The sequence below is a fragment of the Stenella coeruleoalba genome, assembly GCF_951394435.1.
Source record: "Stenella coeruleoalba genome assembly, chromosome: 11".
NCBI classification, from domain to species: Eukaryota; Metazoa; Chordata; class Mammalia; order Artiodactyla; family Delphinidae; genus Stenella; species Stenella coeruleoalba.
In genome coordinates, this window is record NC_137157.1 from 64,301,041 (window position 1) to 64,320,344 (window position 19,304).

At 36.9% G+C, this 19,304-nt stretch overlaps 1 protein-coding gene across 4 annotated transcripts in view; it reads left to right on the forward strand.

The window, feature by feature from the left end:
- The window catches only part of SENP1 (SUMO specific peptidase 1), a 62,924-nt gene that overhangs the window by 8,566 nt on the left and 35,054 nt on the right, over positions 1-19,304 (forward strand). For 3 of the 4 annotated variants that reach the window (XM_079936777.1, XM_079936780.1, XM_079936779.1), the window contains exons 5-10: positions 432-473; positions 4,677-4,836; positions 8,594-8,765; positions 16,547-16,650; positions 16,733-17,019; positions 18,561-18,615. In XM_079936777.1, coding sequence (XP_079792903.1) covers positions 432-473; positions 4,677-4,836; positions 8,594-8,765; positions 16,547-16,650; positions 16,733-17,019; positions 18,561-18,615 — 820 coding nt within the window. The remainder of the gene's footprint in view (positions 1-431; positions 474-4,676; positions 4,837-8,593; positions 8,766-16,546; positions 16,651-16,732; positions 17,020-18,560; positions 18,616-19,304) is intronic. The other variant, XM_079936778.1, reaches the window with a different exon arrangement.

The following is a 19,304-nucleotide window of genomic DNA, read 5'->3' on the forward strand; positions in this document are numbered from 1 at the left end:
TAGGGCAGGAAATGTTAACTACATGTTTCTGTCTAGCACCTGCCACAGCCATGCTTGCATATTCAAGGGCTTGCCTTTTCAACTTGTGATCCATGACAGAAGTCAGCATTCTCTAGGCTTTTCCTAGCCCCTGGCCTGCCTGACTTTTCATCTGCCCCCTTTCTAAGGTTTGGATTTCCAATGATCTGGCTCTGTCTTGGGGAAACTTGAGAGTTTTTTATTGGTTAGTCTCCTGGCAGTATGACCCAGGAAGATTATAGTGGTCTTCCAAAGTCTTTTCACTCCTCATGCTTTAATCTCCTCACCTGACCCAAGTATGGGAATATTAGCCATACCATTGAACCTGTTTCAATGGGATTTTTATAAGGATAAGTTGAGATAATAAATATGAAATGCAAATAATAATTATTGTTGTTATTTGGCTTCCTCAGGATTCTTTGTCAGCAAGATGAGATCTCCTCCCCTAAAAAGACGTTAGTATGATGCTCTTTTAGATTTATATTATATTTAAATATCATTTAGGTGGGTGGTACTTTACCCTGGGCACTGGATTTCCTCTTCTGGGGTGGGAAATGGTGTCCACATAGTATGTGCATAATTGTATAGAAAAATCAGTTAATTTTTTCAGAAAGTTAACTCTGCCATCATTATTGTTGAAAAGGCCTTTCTGATGAGCAGAGAGCCTGAAATATGGCTTGATAGCTTATTAGTATTGATCATAGGGGAAGGACAGTTGAGTGGAAAATATTTTCATTTGAACTCAGGCTGTGTTTGCTTGTAATTTTGTATGCTGATTTACCATTGGACAGAATATTTGGTTTTTGTTTAAAGTAATTGCTTAATAGTAAACAATCATATATAGAAAATTATAATCAAGGTCTCCTGGCTAACTCAACTCTTACTTAACCCTGTGGTCTTCTCTGTTTTTTTATCTGAGTATATATCTATGTACACATTGTATGATTCGAAATATGATTTTTTTTTGCCCAATATATATTTTTTAAATTTTCTATCTGCTTACCTGTTATTCTTCTTATTTACCTTTTTCTGTTGATTTCTCATAATCCATGGAATTTATATGCACATTCACAGTCCTTTATGTGCAATTCCAAAATCCAAAAAGCTCTGAAAACCAAAGAATATTTTCATAATTTATTTGACATCAAAACCTGACCTGAGCTCAATTCATTACTTGGCAAAAGCTACACGAACTGACATTTAACTGACATTTAAATGTTTTGTCTTTTATTTATCTCTGTAAATATGAATATTTACACATTTTACTGTAGACATATCAGTATGTTTGATAACAGGGTGCTGCTTCAGGTTATACTTAGAAGTGCTACATAGTATATACCAGGTTATCTTTGTAAAATCACCAAAATTTTTAATGTAGAAACACAACTGGATCCAGGGGCCTGTGATTTAGGATAATGGGCCTGTGTCTTCATTTCCTTCATTTTGTCTATGGTTTAGGTCCCATTCACCCTCTCCATTTTCAGCTATTATAAATAACATGACTTAAAATAATTTGTTTTAGCTTTTTTCTTTTAAATTTCAGTGGACCCTTGATACTCACAAAGGATATTTCTGAGATCGTCTCAGGTCCCTATATTTTTGACTGTGGTGGTATTTAACCAGAGTGCTGGCTTTCTACTCAGTTACATGATTCTTGAGGGTTATATTTTTTCTGTTTGTCCTCATGCCACAATTTGATCCCTATATCAAAATCTTATGCCAGAGTTTTTATCTCTCACTTGAAGTCCATTTTTTTAGGAAAAGAAAAAAATTCATAACAGTTACTTTATACATGGTGATGACTAGAGAATACCAACTGCAAATAATAAAACCATATTGAAATGGGGTTGTTGAGCTATTAGATTCATTCTCTAAAATACAGCCTGAAGCAGAGGATTCAGATTTATGCCTCTGCCAAGTTTAGCCCCTGACCAAGCAAGCTTAGGACATGCCACAGACCTTTTAGGTTGCTCACGGACAATCAGAACTTTCAATCTGTGAATGCCAAGGGTCTGTATACTTTTTTCTTATAATAAAGACTTTAATTCAGATCTTTTTACTGTGTACTTTTTTAACTTTGTTCCTTTGCCACACCCATTCTTGTTCATTACAAGTCCTGCAGAATATTGTCTCTTATCTCCTATTCTTTTCCAATAATTTCCACATTGATTTCTGTGGTCAGTCACCTTGAGACTTACCTCTTGATTGGACTAGATGTGGGTCCCCAGTTTACCTGCCTCAGCCTCCTCATTCTGACTGTACTGGTCTTTGTCTCCCCTCCTACCTTAGTATCCTCTCCTCCACTAAGATGAAAACAAACACAGGAAAAACTCAAACTTCAGAACCTAGAGTCTGGAGCTTCCCATTTATACTTTACTAGATCTGCCTCTCTGTATCAAGCTTTTTAAATATTTGCTTCTTAATCTCAAGATTAGACTGTTAAAAACATTTTTTTTTAATTTAGAAAGCAGAGAAAATGCAACATTATCACTTTAATAACTTAGTGCTGGTCAGACTTGAAGACCTCTTGATTTTATTAAGGGCACAATTGAAAAGAAAATTAAAACATTTTAAACCTTAAAGAAAAGTAGCTTAAGATGCAAAAAAAAATGATTTTGCTCAAGCTTAGAATCATTGTCAATGTCTTATCTTTGGAAAACATGTTAAATTAGGTTGCCAAATAGGCATTTAGTAGGTAAGATGAATTAAAGCATCCTGTATTCATAATAACTAAATAAATCTGAAAGTTAACAGGAGCAACTGATGGTTACTTTCATACTAAGTGATTGCCTGACACACTTTTTTTTAAATATAAAATTTCGTTATGTCCATAAAATTACTACCTGTCATTGTAGAAAATTTGTAGAGAAAAGTAGAAAAAATCCCCATCATTCTATCATTGGAACACAACCAAAGTTAAAATTTTGGTGTATTTCCCTATAGTTCTATGTGTGTGTATGTACACGTAAGTAATCTTATTTGTGACATTTGCAATCTGACTTCTTAATGATGACAGAATACTGGGATAAACTGTCAACTAAAAAAGAATGAGTGCAGCCTCCTGTTGGTCCCTTTCTAGCTTTGCTTGATCCCATCAGCAGTAGAGCACTGTTCAGTGATTTCATTGAGTGGGGATGGAACCACCTTATTCTGGTGAAACAGATTGCCTGATCCTGTGCTTTTCCCTTGAATTTTAGAGCCCAAACCTCTGTCAGATGCCACTGAGGGGGCTACTCTGGTTTATCCTTGGTCTCAAATTTGCATTTTTTGGTAGACTTATTCCTCAAGTAGACATCTCTAGTTAGATCATTCCCTAATCAAATTTTAACAAAAAAAAAAGTATGAGAGAGGAAGATTTCTACTGTTATTACTTTGCTTAAAGATAATGATTTTCTGGTCCTTTAATGAAACTCATTTTCATTAGCCTCACGTCTCTTATTTTTACAGTAATAGTAATAGATGTCAAGCATAGTTGTTGATTACAAAGGGAAAAGGTTGTAATTCATTTTGAAAGTAAATTAGGTCATCCACTGGTGCATCAACTGGTACTAATACCACCCCTGACTGCTGCTTTTTTTCCATCTTATTTAGCCTAAATTCTGATAATCCTGATCAGCTTTAAAAAAAAATTCCAATACAATACAAAACTGATACTTTTGTCAGCTGCCAAACTTTTTGGATAGAGTATCAAAAGCTACGTTAAATAGTTTAAATAACATAAATACATAATATTGTGCAAAGTTCCATAGTAATATGCTTTGAAAGAGGATCCTCAAAGTGATGTTGGCATTAGACAAAAATTCAGGGAGTAGAGAGTTAAATTTTTGTCTTTCTACTGGTGCTCCTCAGTTACATAGCCTAACATCTGAAGTTATTTTGAAGGTGTTGTTTTAAATTGTCCCATCCTGCTGATGGAGAGAGGAGGCTATAAAAATTATTCTACTCCTAGCTGAAACTTACAAATTTACACCCAGTTTGTAAGCCACAAGTCAGAAAATTCAAATAATAATTAAACCTCGCTTAGTCTGATTGCAATAGCAAGCATCCGAGTATTGATATGTCTGATGATTATAACATTAAGTGACTGAAGGTTATCATACCAGAACCAAATGCATAATGACGGGTCATTCCTGCCATAAGCCGGCCAGAATAAGCAGCAATTAGGTTATCTCTGCTCTTAGACAGAGCCCCTGAGTCGTGAACACGGTAATTAAAACAAGAAAGTGACACCAGCTGCTTATTAAGCAATAACTGTTGTTCATTTGAATTACAATTCTCCTTGGCCCTCCACCTGCTTTCTTACTGGTCTGGCCTACCTTCTTTCAGGCCCAGGCCTGGGAGTGCTTGCAAGATATAGTTGGGGTAAAATGTTGACTTTTGGTGGACACCACGGAGTCACATTGATGCAGATAAGGCACATGGCTGTGGCAGGATTCAGCTCCTTCATCAATTTTCAGGTTAGTATGGCTGAATCAATTATAGTTTGTAGAAGTTCCCTTACTGCAGACTTTACTGGCAGTTGACACCGGGATCTTTCTTCCATTAGAGACATGGTGATATGCCACATTACTTTGGAATACAATGTTGGACATGGTTGCAGTCATATGGAGAACAAGTATAGGTATTTGTTTAATTTATTCAAACTTTTATTCTTTTAGACAACCCTTCCTCAGACAGTTTTCTTGGCTCAGGAGACCTAAGAACCTTTGGCCAGAGTGCAAATGGCCAGTGGAGAAATTCCACTCCAGCATCAGGTTCAACTTTACAAAAATCAAGAAACAGCCGAAGTCTTTACCTCGAAACCCGAAAGACCTCAAGGTAAGTATTCTGGCTGCTCAGTTCACAAGCTCTTCCTCCAATATAAGGGAAAATGGCTATAAGATAGTTGTTACATTGGCATTTTTAAAAAGTAACAAACACCACTTTTGAACTTTAAACCATAGAGATACGGACAAATTCATTTTGAACTTTCAACTTTTAATTTATCTTGTGCTGGATTTTGGTGACAGCCAAATCTTATAATTAGAGGGAGAGAATTTTTAGGGAAATCTTGGTGGATATGAGTGTATTGGGACCCTTCAGAATCAATATGGCTATTTTGAACCTTAAAGTGAAAATTGATCAATTTCTGCAACTTCGGTAGCAAAGAAACCAGCACATTTTGTAGGCTCTCGTGTGAGCGGAGACCTGACTTAAACCAAAGCAACCTTACACCTTAGTCAACTACTTCTGTTGTAAAATTAGACTCATAAAGAACTTGATCATATTTAGCCTAACTTATAAGCCTTGCTTATTCCCTCACCAAACTTCTACTGATTATTAAAGGCAGATGAGGTTTGGCTTAGAAACTTTTCCCTCAAGTACTTTATTATATTAGTAAATATTTCTTTTTTAATATGGTATTTATGACTTCTTAAATATTACTCTGGTGATGGTTTTAGGCATGTGGGATGATTCAATTTCCTGCTTAGTCAAAGCTAAGCTTTCTGGTGCTGATTAAAACCAACAAGATGGTTTTTATTTTATTTTATGATTATCAGCACATGGACTCTGGAAACATGTGTGAGTACTCCCAGGGATTGTCTTCCCCACTTCTTAATATTTTTAAAAATTACATAAGAATTCATTAACACAGTCACATTGTAAAAGTTAAAACATTGCCAATAAAGCCAAAGATCCCTTGACCACTACTCACAATCTTACTCCCTTCCCCTTCATGTGTTTCCTTCCAGATCTTTTCTTATGCTTGTTTCTTTTCACTTTCTCTTGCTTAGATATAGAATGATATATATGCTGTGTAATACTATAAAATGTATAATATGTTATCTTCATTAAAGATATTCTGTATGCATCATTTGGCAAGTTGCTTTTTTTCCTCAATAATGCCATGCTGTTATTTTTTTAACTAATGTTATTACAGAAACAGTGCGCATGCTTTGTACAAAATCAGAAAATACAGATAAGCACAAATAAACAATAAAAACATCATATTCCCACCAGTCAGAGGTCACCTTTGTAATGTCTTAGTACATATCCTTCCAGATATTTTTCTGTTTGCACACAATTTTTTCCAAAAATGAGTTCATATTGTGCATACTCTTTTGTAATCTTCTTCAGTCAGTCATCTTCTCTTTTTCATTCAGTAAATTTTATCTTATACACTGAATAAGTTATATTTAAGTTTTCCTAGTTGACCCCAAAGTATCCTTTACAGCTAGTTTGTCCAAGGCAGTATGCAGTTTAAAATCGCATCTGGTATTTATCACCCTTAAGTCTCTTACAATCTTGAACAGCAGCCCCTTTTTTTAATGACATGACTTTTTTCTGCATAATGTTCCACCTTTTGGATTTGACAAGTTGCTTTCCCATAGTATGATTTTGTCCTCTATCCTCTGTATATTTTATAAACTAGATTTTTGACTTTAATAAAAGCTGATGCTGTGTTACATCATATTAGAAAACCTACAGTCCTATCATTAGTGATGCTGGATTGACCTCTAGATTAGAGTGATAGCGCTCTGGTCCTTAATTGTACAGTTAGGTTTTCTTCCCCCTTGTGACTAGAATGTAATCTAAATGATGTTACTTTTATGAACAACCAGTTTCACATCAGCCTAGGAGTTATTAATATCAGTTGATAATCCTTAGCTGATAGTAATTTTTTAATTGAGGTATAATTGACATATAACATTATATTAGTTTTGGGTATGCAGCATAATGATGAAATATTTGTATATTGATCACCACAATAAGTTTAGTTAACATCTATCACCATACATGGTTACAAAAATTTTTTTTCTTGTGATGAGAACTTTTAAGATCTACTTTCTCAGTAACTTTCAAATATGAAATACGGTATTGTTAACTATAGTCACCATGCTGTACATTACATCCCCATGACTTACTTGTTTTATCACTGGAAGTTTGTACCTTTTGACTTCCTTTGACCTGATAATAATTTTACTAGTTAATGAAGTAATATTTTTCTAATTTTATCATTTCTTTTACACTAATTAATTGGCACTCTGCTATAAGGGAGAGCTTTTTACCTCATTAGTTAGGGCTGTTTGGTCACCCTGAAATAGTTCTCCTACTGGGAAGGCAGGGTATGTGATTAGATCTTTCTTCTGCATTACCGGTTTTCAAAGTAAGTTTTTTGTTTTTAATCGCCACTTGATGTGGTTCAAATGAATTTTTCTGTTCTTTTTTCAGTGTCATGGATTCAGTGTGTTTTAATCCACTACTACAATCATTATTCTTTGAATGCTTACATTCTCACAACTTTGGCTAGTGGAAGTTCCTTCAGGCTTATGTCTGTGTCTGACTCAACCTCGTTAGTTGTTGGTAGCACCCTTGCTTTCTGGCATCGCAAATTCCCTCTTACTGTTTCTTTAGGAAGAAGAATCTTTTGCATTAAACACACACACACACTCTAGGAAAAATAAATACAAAAGACATTGTGGGGAATTCATTATATCTTTACCAAGCAAATTATATTGCCCTTGCCATTTTTTCCTAACCACATCTACCCATCCTAAGAAAAGAACTGTGTTTCTGAAATTCCAAGTTCTTGCTCCTTTCCCCACTCTAACACACATAGGAAACATTAGAGATTGAAGAGTCAGAGGGAGTAGATGTACTTTTTAATTTTCTTTAGACCTAGTCTGATTTCATTTGGATCAGACCACATGTACTGATTTAAAGAATTCATTTCAATAAGTTCAGCTTAGTCAGCTATGTACTTTACTCTTCAGCCTCAGCAGAAAGAAAGAAAATTAATTATATTGAGCACAAGTACCTGTGCTGGGTAATGATATTTGAAAAAGAGCACATAGAAAAAACCTTTAAATTATTAACCTAACCTTAGAGATAAAATTGGATTTTGAGTCCACAAAAATATTTTTCTTGCCAATTTTTCCCATTATTTGAGGCATATATGGTATAAAGAAACAAAACAAAATTCTCCTTCAGAAGAGGTAGATAGTGAGGGCAGGAGGAGCAGTCACAGCGATACAGCCTCATAAAAAAGCCTTCTATTTTTTTTTAATGGAGGATGGGAGCCCTCTGTTGGTCTTTTAGGAAACTTAAATTCAATTGAAAAACAGTTGAGAAGCTTCAGCTTTATCCACCTTTGCATATTTAATCTTAAAGTAATTCCCTCCAAAAGGCTGGGAGAGGGGACTGGAGGGAGTAAATAGAAAGTGTGTGCGTATTAGCACACCTAGAACCCAGATGCATACCTAGAACCCAGGTTTTCTGAAGAAGTCTAATCTGATAGGCTTTTTGTCATACCACACAGGTCTATGGTTCCTGACCAAAGGAACTTATAGATGGCGAAGCTAAGAAATACAACTTTAGGTGTTTGATAATTACATAGTTTGGCAGTTTAAGACCTCCTAAGTGGCAGAACCTAATGCAGCAACTCATGTATCATTTCTTGTGTATTTCCCTCACAGGGTACATCTGTCATTCTGCTAATTTTTTGTTTTTGTTATTTCTTAAAAGTGAAAATAATCACCTGGTTAGACTTTTACTTACTGTTCTTGTCTTTTACAAACTTTTTTTTTTTTTTTAGTGGATTATCAAACACTTTTACAGGAAAGTCAAACCATCACTGTCATGTGTCTGCATATGAAAAATCTTTTCCTATTAAGCCTGTTCCAAGTCCATCTTGGAGTGGTTCATGTCGTCGAAATCTTTTGAGCCCCAAGAAAACTCAGAGGCGACACATTAGTACAGCAGAAGAGGTAAGGAAAACCTGCAACAAAAGCTACTAAAAGTTAGACTCTCCCTACATTCAGCCATGTGTTCCCTCTGACTTAGATGTTTATTAACCATTCCATTAATCCTTTCTGTGTTTTTTTTCTTTCTTAATTGCTCTTTTTGAGTGCCAGCATCTCTTCTAAAGAAAGTAAGGAGATATTTTAGCAGGACCTCAGTATTTTTCTTACCATCTTCTATTCCTGTTGGACAGCACACTTAATCTTCAGTATTGTCTAAGTGGCTTCTCATACATCAAACTATCTCTGTTCTCTTTTGGACCCTTATTAAAGCTCTAGTTTCATGTGGCAAAGCTGTTAACCTTGCTGGATTTGATACCTGCCCTTCTTACTAGGATAATTTTTCCTCAATATAAAAGAAAAATCAAGAAGCCAGCTAAATAATTTACATCCTTTCATTTGAGTAAGATCTTTGAGATCATAAACTTTCTCCACAAGAAAGATGTTGTGTTGACACTATGTTATATTCATTCAGTAAACTTAAGAAAAAATCAATTCCTTATATATAACATATAATTTATACAATAAGGAGATGTGCTTACACCTGTTCAATTAAATATTTATTGTGCATCTAGTCAACTTTGGACTGGTTGCTCTGGAGATACAAATGAATAATAATGACCTCATACTTATATAGCATTAGAGTTTCCAGTGTGCTTTCCACATGTATTATTGTTTTGAATTCTTTTAACCTTGTGAAATAGGTAGAGATGAGGTAATAACCACATTTTACAAAGTTGAAAAGTAAAGGTCAGAGGTCACACGACTAATAAATGGCCAGCCTGCAGCCCAGTTCTTCTACAAGAGTCTAGAAGGTATGACTTCTGTTATACAGCATGGTTATGTGGTTCCTGTCCATTGGCGCTTACAGACCGTGGAGTCAAGAATATAGCATTATGTGCTAAATAATAATGTAATTTGGCGGTGAAGATCTCTTAGGTGGCAAAACTTGATTATTTGTTACATAGTTTAAAATTCTGTATATTTTTTGGTTTTAAATTTGTATTGAATCTAAAATATTCAAGCAGAGCATGACAGAGCTAGTAAATCATAATTATCAGGGGGAAGGATAGACAAGAAACTGGCACCAGTTGCATTTGGTGATAAGAGCTGAGCAACAGTTATGAAAGGGCGATTTATTTTTCACTGTACCTTTTGAAACATTGAATTTAGTACGATCTGTGTATCAGTTATTACATACATAAATAATTCTTTTTTAGTTACTGGAGCTGTGGGGGTTGTGCTTGTGCTAGAGTGCAGGCAGCCAGCAGGGTACCGAGAGACTTGTGGGGACCAAGACGGTAACAGCATGGCAGCTGGTACAGGCCTCCCAAACCTGTCCCTGCCCCGTGTGGCTGCTGCTCGCATCACCAGTGCCCTTTAGAATGTGTTCATTGTAAGCCCCCCATTCACGCACTAGCCAGCCAGTCCTTGGGCCCACTCAGCCCCTCCTCCTTTCACCTCCACTTCCAGCCTGAAGACTTGGGCTGACGCAATACTTTAATCCTTCCAATCCACCTTCCAGGCCACAGGCTGGGTCAAGGGAGGACATGAAGCTGGTTCATCTTTCCTTCTGCAGTGTCAAAAAGATGCCAAGGATTGAACCTGTCCTGTGGAACAAGAGATGCAGGGAATTTTGCCTCAGTTGTTTTTAGGTCTATAATCTGCTGTGAAAAGCAAGTCACCTGTAGTGTAGAAATAAGGAGTAACCCGTGTTATATGCACGAGACGAAATATTGGACCAAACTTTATTAAATGAAACTCTCAACAGATTATTTAGATATTTAGTCTTGGATATTACAGATAATCCAGATTAAAATGTTACTTTTCCCCCTGGACTAAAATATTGATGGGAGCTTATAAGCTGGAGGAAAAGTTATTTTCCATGGAAATATTGGGATCTCCAAGAGACATCTGTTGCTTACGTTAAAGAAGGAGAATTGTGTATGAATCTTACTTCTGGAGTTGTCTAACACCTTCAGGAATATAAAGCTATCTGCGGAATTAACATGTCACCACTGTGCTGTTCAGTCTTACAAAGGGTTTGAAGATAATACATGAGGAAGAAGAATTTGGAAATATGCAGATGGTGGCTGTACCACCACTTGGCTGATGGCTGGTTCAAGGGCAACATTAAAGAACGATACTATCCAATAGGGCAGGGGTCCCCAACACCCTGGCCACAGACTGGTACTGGTCCCTGGCCTGTTGGGAACTGGGCTGCGCAGCAGGAGGTGAGTGGCCCGTGGGCGGTGAGCAAGTGAAGCTTCATCTGTATTTACAGCCACTCCCCATCGCTCACATTACCGCCTGAGCTCCGCCTCCTGCCGGATCAGCGTTGGCATTAGATTCTCAGAGGAGCTCGAACCCTACCGTGAGCTGCGCATGTGAGGGATCTAGTTTGCACGCTCCTTATGAGAATCTAATGCCTGATGATCTGAGGTGGAGCTGAGGCGGTGATGCTAGCGCTGGGGAGCGGCTGCAAATACAGATTATCGTTAGCAGAGAGGTTTGACTGAACAGAGACCATAATAAATCAATTGCTTGCAGACTCACAAAACCCTATCAGTGAGTGGCAAGTGAAAACAAGCTCAGGGCTCCCACTGATTCTGTATTATGGTGACTTGTATAATTATTTCATTATATATTGCAGTGTAATAACAATAGAAATAAAGTGCACAATAAATGTAATGCACTTGAATCATCCCGAAACCATCCCCCACCCCCACCCCCCACCCCCCCCATTCCAAGGAAAAATTGTCTTCCACGAAACCGGTCCCTGTTGCCAAAAAGGTTGCGGACCACTGCAGTAGGGTTACTACCAGCCACGTGCACTATTTAAGTTAATTCAAATTAAATAAAAGTGTAGTTTCTCAGTCACACTAGCCACATTTCAAGTACTCATTAGCCATATATGGCTAGTGGCTACCATATTGGACAGTACAAACAGAGATCATTTCCATTATCACAGAAGGTTCTCTTAGCACTGTTAGAGAAGATGAGTTTAGGAAAGAAAAAAATATTTCTGTTTAGGAAAGAAAAAAATATTAGGGACAATAGAAATGTTAAATAGTAAAAACACAAGTAGTTTCTTTTCAATTATATGTTGCTTCCAGACATGCTTCTCTGCTACATATTGAGCAACATTTTAAAATGTTAGACTGCCTTATAGATGTCACTGATGGTTTTCTTCTTTTTTTGGTAAGAAAAACATACTTTACTAATTGTCCTTATACTTACTAAACTTTCTTTGGTCCTCTATTAGGTTTGAAACATAACGTTAGCCAACTTCCTTTAACATTTTATCCAATTATAGCTTCCTTTCCTCTCAATTTCCTAATTTGCTTTCTCAGTAGAAAATAGTTTAATGTTATGTACATAGAAAGAATTTTTTTTTTACATTATAGTACCAGATGCTCCAAAAAAGGATTATGTTTGAAGTTTCAGGTGACTTACCTCCTTGCATCTTGCATTTGCTTTTGGTAAAGCCAAATCTTATGTGTTCTTTTTTTTTATAATTTCAGTTTTTCCTTTTTTTAAAATTCTTTTTTTTTTTAAACCCCACATTTGTTTGTTTATTTATTTTTTTGGCTGTCTTGGGTCTTCGTTTCTCCGTGCAAGGGCTTTCTCTAGTTGTGGCAAGCGGGGGCCACTCTTCATCGCGGTGTGCGGGCCTCTCACTATCGCGGCCTCTCTTGTTGCGGAGCACAGGCTCCAGACGCACAGGCTCAGTAGTTGTGGCTCACGGGCCTAGTTGCTCTGCGGCATGTGGGATCTTCCCAGACCAGGGCTCAAACCCGTGTCCCCTGCATTAGCAGGCAGATTCTCAACCACTGCGCCACCAGGGAAGCCCTGTTATGTGTTACTTTGAGAGTTGCTTAGACTGTTCTTTCTTTGTCCGAAATGATTCTAAATAAAATGTAATATACCCAGTGTTTTATTGTTTAATGAAACCCCAAGAAGAAAAGTGCCTTGCATCATTTAAAAAAAAACATAAATTCTTGTAACTTCCAAATAAACATGTAGAACAGTGAAAACTTCTTAACCTTTTTTCTGTAATTTCTTTTTTTTTCTTTTTGCGGTACATGGGCCTCTCACTGTTGCGGCCTCTCCCACTGTGGAGCACAGGCTCCGGACATACAGGCTCAGCGGCCATGGCTCATGGGCCCAGCCACTCCACAGCATGTGGGATCTTCCCGGACTGGGGCACGAACCCGTGTCCCCTGCATCGGCAGGTGGACTCTCAACCACTGCACCACCAGGGAAGCCCTGTAATTTCTTTTTTAAACCATAAATCAGTTTAAACTGAAAGTATGGGATTTGAAGGAGTTCAGATAATTATTTGGAATATGGATTTATTTCTGTTCATTTTATGTTGTCTAATGACTGAGGTTGTTCAGGCTCAGACAGAAGCTTTTCTTTGAAGATATATTTATTGGGGAAAAAGATTTGTGGGGGACTTTTGTGTGTGTTAAATTATTTTAAAAAATCAACTCTTTGCGTTCAGTTAATCTAGATTTCTTGTAATTTGCATTAGCTGAGTTGCTTAATGGCTCCTTGGTTTATTCATGTTTTATTTATAAGTATAAAAAATTTTTTTTTTTTTTTTTTGGCTGCGTTGGGTCTTTGTTGCTGCACGTGGGCTACTCTTCGTTGCAGTGTGTGGGCTTCTCATTGGGGTGGCTTCTCTTGTTGCAGAGCATGGGCTCTAGGCGCACGGGCTTCAGTAGTTGCAGCTGCAGGCTCAGTAGTTGCAACATGTGTGCTTAGTTGCTCCGCGGCATGTGGGATCTTCCCGGACCAGAGATCAAATCCATGTCCCCTGCAGTGGCAAGCAGATTCTTAACTGCTGCGCCACCAGGGAAGTCCTAAGTATAAAAATTTATTTCAAGAAAACATTTCGCTATGTGATATCAGGAAGGAGGGAAATGTTTCTAACTTTTTATGGTTTAAGTCTTTTTTTAAAAATTTTTATTGGATTATAGTTGATTTACAATGTTGTGTTAGTTTCAGGTTTACAGCAGAGTGATTCAGTTATATATATACATATATTTATTCTTTTTCAGATTCTTTTCTCATATAGGTTACCACAGAATATTCAGTAGATTTCCCTGTGCTATAGAGTAGGTCCTTGTTGGTTGTCTATCTTATATATAGTAGTATATGTACGTTAATCCCAAGCTCCTGATTTATTCTTCCCCCCACCTCATGTTTCCCCTTTTGGTTGAAGTGTTTAGGGTACCACAAATAAAGGTCCTTTCTATCTCATTATTCTTGGTGTTCTCTGGAGGTCTTTAAGTGATGGGCATATTTTTTATTTTCCCTTGGTATGCAGAGTAACCTCCTACACCAGTTTGTCTGCTTTACTTTCCTCCCTATGTTATGATAATACAGTCAGAGCTTTTTAAGATGTAGTTTGTTGGGACAGTGAAAATGAACTAAAATGATTGAGTTAATATCCATGACTCAGGTGTGGTATTCCGCTTACGGTTTCCCTTCCCTCCTTCCATTTTACCACCCCTGAAAGCAACATACTGTTAACCCCATAGTATTGTGGATTAGGTTACTTGGTGTAGTGGGAAGGTGGAGTCAAGATTTACATGGAGGGGTATTCAAAATTCCAGTCATTAAAGTGCCAGATAACACAGCTTTCCTGTATATAGATCACAGTGGAGTTGGTTGGCAAAGATCTCTCTTACAATCTAATAATCTGTAATGATGCTTCATTCTTCATATTATCTACTTGAAGAATTTTCATAATAGCCAATTTATGTTTTAATAAAGAGGCATTTATTTTAATTATGGTTTTTAATACTGTAGACAGTCTTTTCACAAACACTAAAAAAGACGACCACCATCATCTTGAATATAATATTAATGTCTAAGGGATAAAATAATGGTGTGTATTTTCTTCATATAGAATATTGCAAATTTGTTTTTTCTCTTGGGTCTATTTTGCCACCAAATGCTCAACTAGTTCTACCTTTTCTGATCACTCAACTATTCAGATTTAAGGATAGCTCTTTCTCATAAGGAGTTGTCATGCAGCACAGTACAAGGTGTATCTTGTTAGATCAGTAACATTACACTGACAATGTAATTGAAATTTACTATGTACAAAAAAAAAGATTCAAGAAGAAAAAATTTAGTGTCTCTTTACCTTTGCATAGATAATTGCTTTATTTATTGTGCTTTTTAAAATTAATTATTTATTTATTTTTGGCTGTGTTGGGTCTTCGTTGCTGTGCACGGGCTTTCTCTAGTTGCGGCACGCGGGGGCTACTCTTCGTTGCAGTGCACAGGCTTCTCACTGCGGTGACTTCTCTTGTTGCGGAGCACGGGCTCTAGGCACGTGGGCTTCAGTAGTTGCGGCACGCGGGCTCAGTAGTTGTGGCTCATGAGCTCTAGAGCGCAGGCTCAGTAGTTGTGGCGAACAGGCTTAGTTGCTCTGCGGCATGTGGGGTCTTCCCGGACCAGGGCTTGAACCTGTGTCCCCAGCATTGGCAGGCAGATTCTTAACCATTGCGCCACCAGGGAAGTCCCTTCACTGTGCTTTTAACAAACATTTGAAACTGAATGAAATGCTTATGTGCATATTGAAATGTCACAGTGTAGGATGTTGCTAGCACTGACACAAAGTATTAAAATTATTTTGTGAAGATTGGTGCTTGTATTAAACTCTATATAAGATTTTGAAAATGCTGGGGCATGTTATTTAATGAATGCAGCCCATTGCTTCAGGGGATCTGTGCAGAGTAGATACTTTACCATGATTATATGATTATAGTTACAAGTCCTTATGTAATCTGGTTCTCTGCTAAGTGACCTCATTTCTTATTATTCTTCTCCTGATTCACACTGACCTTACTATTCCTTGAACACATCAAGCATATTTCTGTCTCAGGGCCTTTGCATTTGCTCTGACTCTACCTGGAATACTGTTTATAAATTTCTATGACTGATTTCTTCCTTTCATTTAGGTTTTTATTGAAATATCACCTTTTTAGAAAGGTCTTACCTGTTCTTGCTGTTCCTCCTCCATCGCTTTCTATTCTCTTATCTTTCATTTTCTTCATACTACTTGACTAGTTTATTTGTCAGTCTTTCAACTGTAATGTAAGCTTCACAAGGGCAGGGACTTTATTTTATTCAGTGCGGTATCTTAGTGACTGGAGCGTAGTAGGTGTTTAAGTCAATAAGTGAATTATGTTGTAGATGTAGAGTATGTGCTTTTCCCTAAATTCAGTATTGGGACTTGAGGGGGGAGAAAAGTAAATAATGAAAACCATCTCTGGAAAATATTTACACTCTTAAAAATTGGATAGAATAGGAAACTTTAGCAAGATATCCCACTTGACTGTTCTGGTTACCTCCTCGTGGTTTTTCTAACAGGTATTAGGAGTCAAGGGATTTGTTGGAGTCCTATTTAGAGGTCCTCAAATGTTTTATTTCTGGCACTCTATAAGTGACACAAAAGTGGCCTTCTGTTTTCATATCCTGTAGTTTCTCTATGCTGTATTTACGTATATGCCCCATAATTTTCCAAAATATACTGTCTGGTATTTGCTTCACTCAACTCCTCTTATGTATACTTTATAATTTTCTAGAGTATTATTAATGAACCATAATTCTTAATTATCGTGAGGACGCTGCCAGAGCTTTGACAGAGCTTCTGGGAGTCTAGATACTACTTTGGGAAACATTTGCCTCATTGCATGTATTTAAGATTTTTTTTTTTTCTTTTATAGACAGTTCAAGAGGAAGAACGAGAGATTTACAGACAGCTTCTACAGATGGTCACAGGGAAACAGTTTTCTGTAGCCAAACCCACCACACACTTTCCTTTACACTTGTGAGTCACAGAAACATTCTTCAAATGAATTTAATTCTACATTTTGTTATTTGATATTGAAGTTTTATTCTTCTTTTCCTAGGTCTCGGTGTCTTAGTTCCAGTAAGAATACTTTGAAAGACTCACTGTTTAAAAATGGAAACTCTTGTGCAACCCAGATCATTGGCTCTGATACTTCATCATCCGGATTGGCCAGCATTTTAACTGCCCAGGAACAGTTGTCCCACAATGTGTTTTCCATATCATCTTATACCCCAGATGTTGTTGCATTTGGATCCAAAGATTCTGATCCTCTCCATCAACCCCAACATCACCACTCTCTTTCACATCAGCCAGATAACTTACCAGCTTCAAATACACAATCTGAAGGTAAAAATGGTGTGTTGTATAACTGTATTTTGAACCTTAATAGCCAATTAACAGTTTATTGGATCCATGTGAATTATAGGCAAGGTGGTAATACACATGTAACTTAATTAAGATATAAGATACAAGATATCTTACATACATTTAATTCAGTTAGCTGTGCCACGAGTAAATGAAGCATATAATAAGTAGCTTACTTTTTTCTTACATGGAGATGCAAATGATTTCCTATAATATTTTATTTAAAAGATTAACTTCCTGAGTAGTCTTGTGTCAGAGTATATTAAGCCCAATTACTTCAGTACTGTCTCTGTTTCTAGTACTTTACAATGAAAATTAAGCACTCTGAAGTTCTAGGAGTTTTGGAACATCAATTAAGAACTAAAGTAAAAGTTCTTATACAAGTACTACTTACAAAACCTGTATAGTAGCCTTTTGGCTACTTTTGACCATTTTGGAATGGTCATCGGCAAGTTTGGAAAACAAAGTTTCCTACCTTACTTTCAGCTAACCAAAATACTCCGTCTCTTAGCATTCCAGTTAATTAAAAGTTTTGCTCTGGTAGTTTTTTTTTGTTTGCTTAGTTTGCCCCTTCTTTAAGTATGCGTTATGTGTGTATTTATGGTATGTATATAGGCATGTAACTTAAAACAAGTTTTATGTTAAGTTGTTAGACATTAGGGATCTTTTGCTAGATCAGTCTCTAAGGCTCTCCCCTCCTTCTTCAGGTCATTTAATTTTTTTTTTTAATCTATTCCTCACTTTCTTAAAATTCTCACTTGGGGATTAAAATTATTGGTGACATCATTATATAGCTACACATATTCATGAAAACTTAAATTTTGTGAGGTGATTTACTGAGAACTATTACTAAAAGCTGTTAATTTCAGAAGCATGCATTGTATGGCAGATGCTTAGATACAGCTAAACTGGAACAAATATACTACACTGAGCTGTTTAATTACTTGTACCATTTATTAAATATTCTAAATGCGATTCTAATCATAGTGCTTTAGAAGGACATGATTTCTTCCTCTATCAATAGAAAATAGATGGTAGAATAATAGAATTTATACTCTTTAGAGTCTGCTACTTCTCACATAGCGGTTGCTCTCTTTCTTTCTGCCTTCCCTCCTCTTCTTGTCCCCTCCCCTCTCTTCCCTTCCTCCTTCCCCTTCCCTCTTTCACCTTATTCAGTCTTGTGGTAGCTCATGAACTAAAGACTTTTGAGAAATCTTGGCACATTCTTGTTTCCCAGGAATAGAAAGAAGAAGCACAGGCAGCAAGATGATGAAGGGCATATATACTTTCTTCTAGAGTGATTGCTTTATTTGTGAGGCAGGCTCTTCACTAAGCCCTATTTATGGCTCAGTGAAAATGGACCTGCCTCTCTTTCTCTTCCATCTTACCTTTATCCTTATGCTGTGTTATGTTTATGGAAATAGAATATAACAAAGTAGAGGAACTTAAACTACAGACATCTAGAAGGTACAGCCATGTGGAATTTTGTTAATAATGATATGCTCTTGTGTTTTATTGTTTAGGATCAGACTCTGTGATTTTACTCAAAGTGAAAGATTCCCAGACTCCAACTCCCAGGTAAACTTTGGTTAAAGGACATTTTTAACATATTGTTCTCCCTCTATTTAATCACCGTTTCTTCACTAAGATCTAAGTAATATAAAATGGCCTCAACTCAGACCTCTCTTATATGTTGTTTGAATTATTTCAGTAACTTCCTGATGAATCTCTTTTCCTCCAGCCTCCATTTTGTTCTTCATTCCATTTTCCACCATGTTTTCTAATTCATTCTTTGCCTTGTTCTTTAGTCCGTCTTCCATTCTGCAGAGTGATCTTTCTAAAATGCTTATCTAATCATTCATTAAACTCCCTTGAGGGTGGCTTATCAGACATAGAATCAAGCCCAAACTCCTAGTATGGTATACACCACCCTTCCTCCACAAGTCTTGCTTCCTATCATGCGTTCTTTCCTTTAACAAGTATTTATTGATAGTCTGTTGGGTGCCAGGTACTAGTATAGACATTGCAGATAACAGCAGTGGACAAAATGAAGTTTCTGCTCTCAAGGAGTTTACATTCTAATTGTAAGGGGTGTAAGGGGAGGGATGGGGGACAGATAGAGAACAAATAGGCAGATAAACACATCCCTGTTGGTGATAAGTGCTGCAAAGAAAAATAAAGCAGGGTAATATATAGACTAGGGTCTGGGGGTGCTATTTATCTAGGATAGTCATGGCAAGTTTCTGATAAGGTGACATTTGAGGAGA